Raw genomic sequence first — 6000 nt, 5'->3', positions numbered from 1 at the left:
CAATTAGTAGGAATCAGTTGGCATTGCCCTGCTACTCAATTTTACAGCACACAAGGACTCCTCCTCAACTCCAAAACTTCCTTCGGTCATATTGATGGACTTTAGGGTCACAGTATACTGCAATGAAACAGAGCAAAGATCCTGACACACGCAATGAGTAGAATGGACTTGTTTGTAATCTGCCTGCCACACATGCACCCTGGCTGTGAAACGTCTGTTTTCTTGGAGCTACGCATTCGCAACTGGCTTTGTAACCTGAGCAAAGGCAAATCTAGAAAGTGGGCTCCTCAAGACCCACCCTTCCTTCTGTGCTCATCTCAAATGAGCCTCCAGTCTCTTGGTGAGTATGTGAGAGAGAGAGAAAAAAAAAAAAAGAAAACGGAAAACCAAAGAGACAGACTTACAGGAAACCCATGGTCTATAGCTACACTGTCTATGGGTAGCCCTCATCCAGAGCAGTGGGAAGCACACAGCTCCTCCTGTGTCCATGGGCGTCTGAAAGGCCTTGGAGACTCTCAGAATCCTTAAGTTTTGCTTGTCTGCCTCAATTACACTAAATCTCTGCTCCTAAGCCCCTTTTTTGCTTCTCTAGCTCAGATAGCTGAAGCCTTTCAGAAGCAGGAAGGAAAAGGTTAGTTAAAAGCTCAGAAAAGAGAGGGCCGTTTTTAGTAAAGGAAAACCAGAGACAATCGGTCATTCTGCAACTGTTCAGAGAAACAACAAATATGTTAAGGATGTTAGTTTGAGATTAGCATTTACCATTCAAAAAATTAGTCACTGTCAACACTTAAGAAATGATACATTATAATATAAAATTTCAGATAATCAAAACTCATAATGATAAAAATATAAAAAGAATCTAGTCTGCTTTTGGCATATACTGTAATATGTCTCATTAAACATACAGTATATATGGACCCATAGATTCAGTAAAGTGTGGGCATTTTTCTCATATATAGACTTGTGTAAGAATTTACATATATATATATATATATATATATATATATTCTAATAGAAGTGGGCACCTAAAGGATGAAGTGACCTTTGTAGTTTAAGTTAAAGTATCTTTGCTAAAACAAAAATATCTTCATAAACAAAAACTTCAGAATACAGGTTACACCCAAGATTTAACTTTTTCCCCTCAGGGACATTTTATTTTCCCATTTTGGGGTGGGAAGAGGAGAGACTAGGGATTGATAAAAATCTCAAGTGACAAAAAAAAAATTCTTTTTTAAACTACAAAAAAGGAACTGTGATTTAATGACCCCAATGTGCATGCTTCAAAATGATCATTATGAAAACTATAACTTTAAATTAAACAAACAAAAAAATCAAAACTACAACAAAATCACACACATTACAGGAAGGGCAGGTCACAGGGATCTCCTTGCAGCCCTCTGTAAACTAATCACATGTCACTGTATTAAAATAGCCTTTGGCCCCCCAGAACTTTCTAGATATGCCCCTGCTCAAGTATGGCAGGAAGATTCATCTCAGAAGAAAAAGCTAATCTGTGAGCACCTCTGGGCCCTGTTTCGTGTGGTTGGGATTCCCAAGCACCACACACACACAGCTGTAGGTACCACAGGCACAGCTGTAGCAAGAAACAAAGGCAGTTACTGGCTTATCCACTGCATTGTTACCTGACGCAGATTCCTGGTGACTTTCACATCATGCCAGGCATTATCATTAAACTTTCCATTCACGGGCTCCACGAGCGCTTCAAAGGCCCCTGATCCCAAATTAATGACCAGAGAGACAGCTCCATTTTTCAAGGCGAGATTGACATAATCAGCCGATTTCCCTGTGTGAAGCATGAGTCCATTCCTCTGAAGAGTTTTAAAGGACAGGGTTATTTCGTCACTGCTGCTTTGAATGGGGTTTTGTGACAGGTCGTAGCAGAAGTATTCAGATCCCTTGAAAGTGGCAATGTACTCTTCTTTTCCTAGAGGAAAACAGACACACAGGCTGAAATCAGTAAGACCTTAATAAATGTAACAGCTAATGAACTCTGCTTAACAAACATTCAGAACAAATGCCCAGTCAAAGACTCAGATGGTGCTGTAGGTGGCAGTATACTTTTAATAAACCACTTCAGGTATTGGGTCATCAACTACAGTAGCTAAAAGTGACATTCTTGAAAATTCAATTAATTTTTAAGTATCACTGTAAGAGCTCTGATCAGACAAGGCAGCTCTGTGTTATCTTTAGGGTACCATGAATGCATATTGGATGAGTCCTGTCTGCTGATAACAATGGACTCCAATGTCTGCCACATTTGTACCATCCAACTGAGGAATTAGTTTTTAGGAAGATATTTATATTCAAAGATCTTTCTCAATGAAGATCCAAGCATTTTCATCACTGAAAGACCATACAATGGTTTTTAGTAAGGGGTAAAGAAGGAATTTGATCTGGGAATAAACCAATCTATTGGGTACGTATGTACTCCCTCCCTCATGGAGGGGTAGTTATAAAAAGTCTGCTGCAGTCAGCTAGATGGTTAGCTCATTCCCTGGTTTCAGCGAGCAGATGGTAGGGCTGGCTGCTATGAAACTGGTAAGAGATCCAGAACAACATCATAGGGGCAGCATGCAAATGAAGTCCCAACATTCTGTCCATAGCTCAGTCTTTAGTATATTTAGAAGTTACAATGTGGGTCCCCCCACATGCCAGACAGATCAAACAGAAATGTGGCCATTTGGGATGAACAGTCTTCTCCCAGCAGCAAAGTAAGGCAACGGAAGGAAATTTTAAGTCCAATGTGCCCAAGACTTCCCAAGCAATGATGGTAATGTGCTGAAATACATGCAAACAAATAAAAACATCCCAAACAAACAGAACTCCGAAGCAACAAGAAGAGGCCTTATGGTCAGAGATCAGCTCGTGACAATCTACAAAGAGAATGGTAAGTGCTACCAAAGGGGGAAAATCTGTTTTGCTGGTAACACAGCTTCTCTATTAGCATGTTGAAATATTCAGAAACCAGAATGAGTTTGAGTTTTCCCCTTCTCTGTTCTAGTTTTGTTTTGTTTGAGGTAGGCACTATGTAGGTCAGGCTGGCCTCCAGCTAACAATCCTCCTGCCTCGGCCTCCTAAGTACTAGGATTACAGGTATGTGCCAGCAAGCCTCCCAAGGCAATGGTTTTTCAGGACTATTATCATTTGCTAGTTTAGTTCATGTCATAGAGTCAGAGCTCAATTCAAGGTTTCATCTCTTCAAAGCCAGATGTCCCCAACTTTCCTTCTTGAAGTGGCTACTACACACTGGTAGACCATGTAGCCCTGCCAGCATCCTCAGTTACTATTGGTAAACTAAGAGTGAAGTCTGGTATTCATGGAGAAGAGAGCAGGGATGGGGGGCAAGGATTCTGATTCTTATCATCTCAATTCAATACCACAAGCCACAGCTAGCACTGTGAACCAGCAAAGCATGTGAACGCTGTAAAGATTACAACTAAGGACAACAATGGCATATTAGCAAATTATGGTTTTATAACTAGAAGGACAACAAGGATCCACCCAAGTTTCTGGCTTAGTAATATGTCTTAGAAAGGCCACAAGGTTCCTTATGGACCGGAAAACACTGTTTCAACAAATTTAAGGAAGTCTATAGATTTAGTAAAAATTTAACTAAATTCCCAATGGATTTTTAAATGGATGTAAGAAATTGATGTTACAAGTTCTATAGGAAAGCCAAAGTAGTCAAAATTGCCAAGACATGCCAGAGAAGGAGATGTGACAACTTGATATAGTGGCAACTAAGAGAATTGATTGAGACAAACAGAAAGATAAAGATAAACAATATAAAAATATCTCTAAATACATATGGCAATAATTTATATTAAGTTTTGCATTTAAGGTAAAGAGGAACAACAAGACCATTAGTTAATAAATAGTGCTGGGGTATCTAGTTATCTACACAAATACAATGAAACAAATCAATTCTAGCTTGTCTAAGGCTAAAATTAGGATGGGATATCTGTAAAATTTTCTTAAGACAGTAAGCTGTGACATAGAAGTCTATAAAGTATCATACAATGACACTAAAATATTAATCCAAATCAAAATAACAAAATTCATTTATCAATAATACCACAAAATTTCTGTTTGACACTGTGATTTCACAGATGGTGAACTAGACTTTTAGGAAGTTACCTAAATTCTTACAGGTCACCATCACTCTGAATTGATCTCTGAACTGGAGATGCTTTAGAGGCATTCTTCTGACTCTACCCTTCCATGTACGTTACTTAAGACAATGAACTCTACAGGATCTGAATGACTGTCCATGTCATAAGATGCACAGTAGCAGAAGGCTAGAATCTAGCCTTTTGCCTATAAACCCAGTCCCTGCCTGGTAACGCCATGTCACTGGAGGAAAGGAGTGTGGTGTAGCATTCTGAGATGACAAAAAACCACAATGATGTGTTTGTGAACATGTATTGCTAGTAAGAGTTGATGGTTTAATAATGAGGGAAGCATCTACTCAGATTCTATGTAAGTGCCTCAAGTCCTCGGGCTTTCAGAAGCAATTGCATTCCAGAGCCCCCATATCTTGGTGTGGTATTAAACAGCAAAGAGAATCTATGACCTCAAGTTGATCATCCACATACGGTATGATATAGTAATATCATGTGTATGAAAAGTAATAATGTGAAACAAAACCAACAACAACGAAAGAGCCAGACACAGGGTGTGATGGACTTCTGGTTCTATGCATAAGAAAGTGTAAAGCATGAACAAGTAGCAGACTTTGAACTATAAACTGAAGTAACAGCTCCCTTTGTTAGAGTTGGGGAGAGTGCTCTTAGTTCGGCTATTGGTAAGCTCAGAGTACAAAAATTCAGTTATGCGTTTATGATTGTGCAGTTCTTGGTATATACACTGTTTTTTAATATTAATTTAAATAATTTAGATGACTGAGCACAAACTAAATTATCCTGATCAAATATTTTCTTCTTGGAGCTGGGGCCAATTGATTCATCAGTTAAAAAAACTTGACGATCTTCCCCAAAACCTGGTTTGGTTCACAGCACCCATATCAGGCAGCTCACAACTGCATATAACTATAGTTTCAGGGGTTAAAATATCCCCTTCCTATGTCTGAGGGCACCCACACACATATGGTACATAGAAAAAAACTAGGCGCATAAATAAAAATGAAGATAAAAATAAAAAAATTTCTTCTTCATTAAAAGAGTGATATAAGATTACATACAGATGGGAAAATTATTAATGAAAACTAAAACAATAGCAACAGTAATATTTTAGCAGTCACATTTAAAAATACTTTCCAGTATATATTCATAACCTAAATATTATTCGCTTTGTAGCAAATATACAATTTAGCAAAGAATATAGTGACCACAAATATAATACTAATGTGTTAACTGATGATGTCAAGATGAAGACAGACTACCATTAATTATAGACGTGCTATAAAGTTCCAGAGATCCAAAACATAATAAGCTGATTATAAACATGGAGAACTTGTCTAAGAGCTTTGTTCATTTGCTTCATGTTACTATAAATTTGAAAGGAGAGTTCTAGGAGGGTGTCATTGGATTTGAATCCTAGTCTATATTTATCCATTCAAAATTTAGATGAAAATAAATAATCCTTTGTCTTTTAATTTCCTGAAAGTTCAACAGAAGAATTAGAATTCCATATGTTCCTGGTAGTCTGACTTGAACAATGTTAAATTTGGTGGAATAAACCTGAGTTCTCATCTGAGCCACACAAAAGTATCTGAGATAGTAATAGTAACTATGACTTCTCAGCTGTTGAAGTAGCATGTTGTAACAACAGGGTAAATGCCCTGGAAGACACACAGATGAATTAACAATGTGAATAAGACACTAAGAGACTGCAGTCTTGATAGTACCAAGAAGGGTGAATGGTTCCATACTTTAGCACGGTCAGTCAGACCTGCTCTCAGAACTCTTTCCAAAAGACATAATATTTGGTTATCTCCAGAAATGGTAAAATGCTTCTAGA

General features: G+C 38.0%; 1 protein-coding gene across 25 annotated transcripts in view; it reads right to left on the bottom strand.

The window, feature by feature from the left end:
• Positions 1-6000, bottom strand: part of Nrxn1 (neurexin 1) — a 1060385-nt gene that overhangs the window by 664754 nt on the left and 389631 nt on the right. For all 25 annotated transcript variants that reach the window (XM_036170770.1, XM_036170774.1, XM_036170788.1 and 22 more), the window contains one exon: positions 1644-1945. In XM_036170770.1, the coding sequence (XP_036026663.1) occupies positions 1644-1945 (302 nt within the window). The remainder of the gene's footprint in view (positions 1-1643; positions 1946-6000) is intronic.

This window comes from Onychomys torridus, chromosome 21 (genome assembly GCF_903995425.1).
Source record: "Onychomys torridus chromosome 21, mOncTor1.1, whole genome shotgun sequence".
Lineage (NCBI taxonomy): Eukaryota > Metazoa > Chordata > Mammalia > Rodentia > Cricetidae > Onychomys > Onychomys torridus.
Note: the sequence above shows the minus strand (reverse complement) of the source record. Positions and strands in the feature narration are given on the sequence as shown.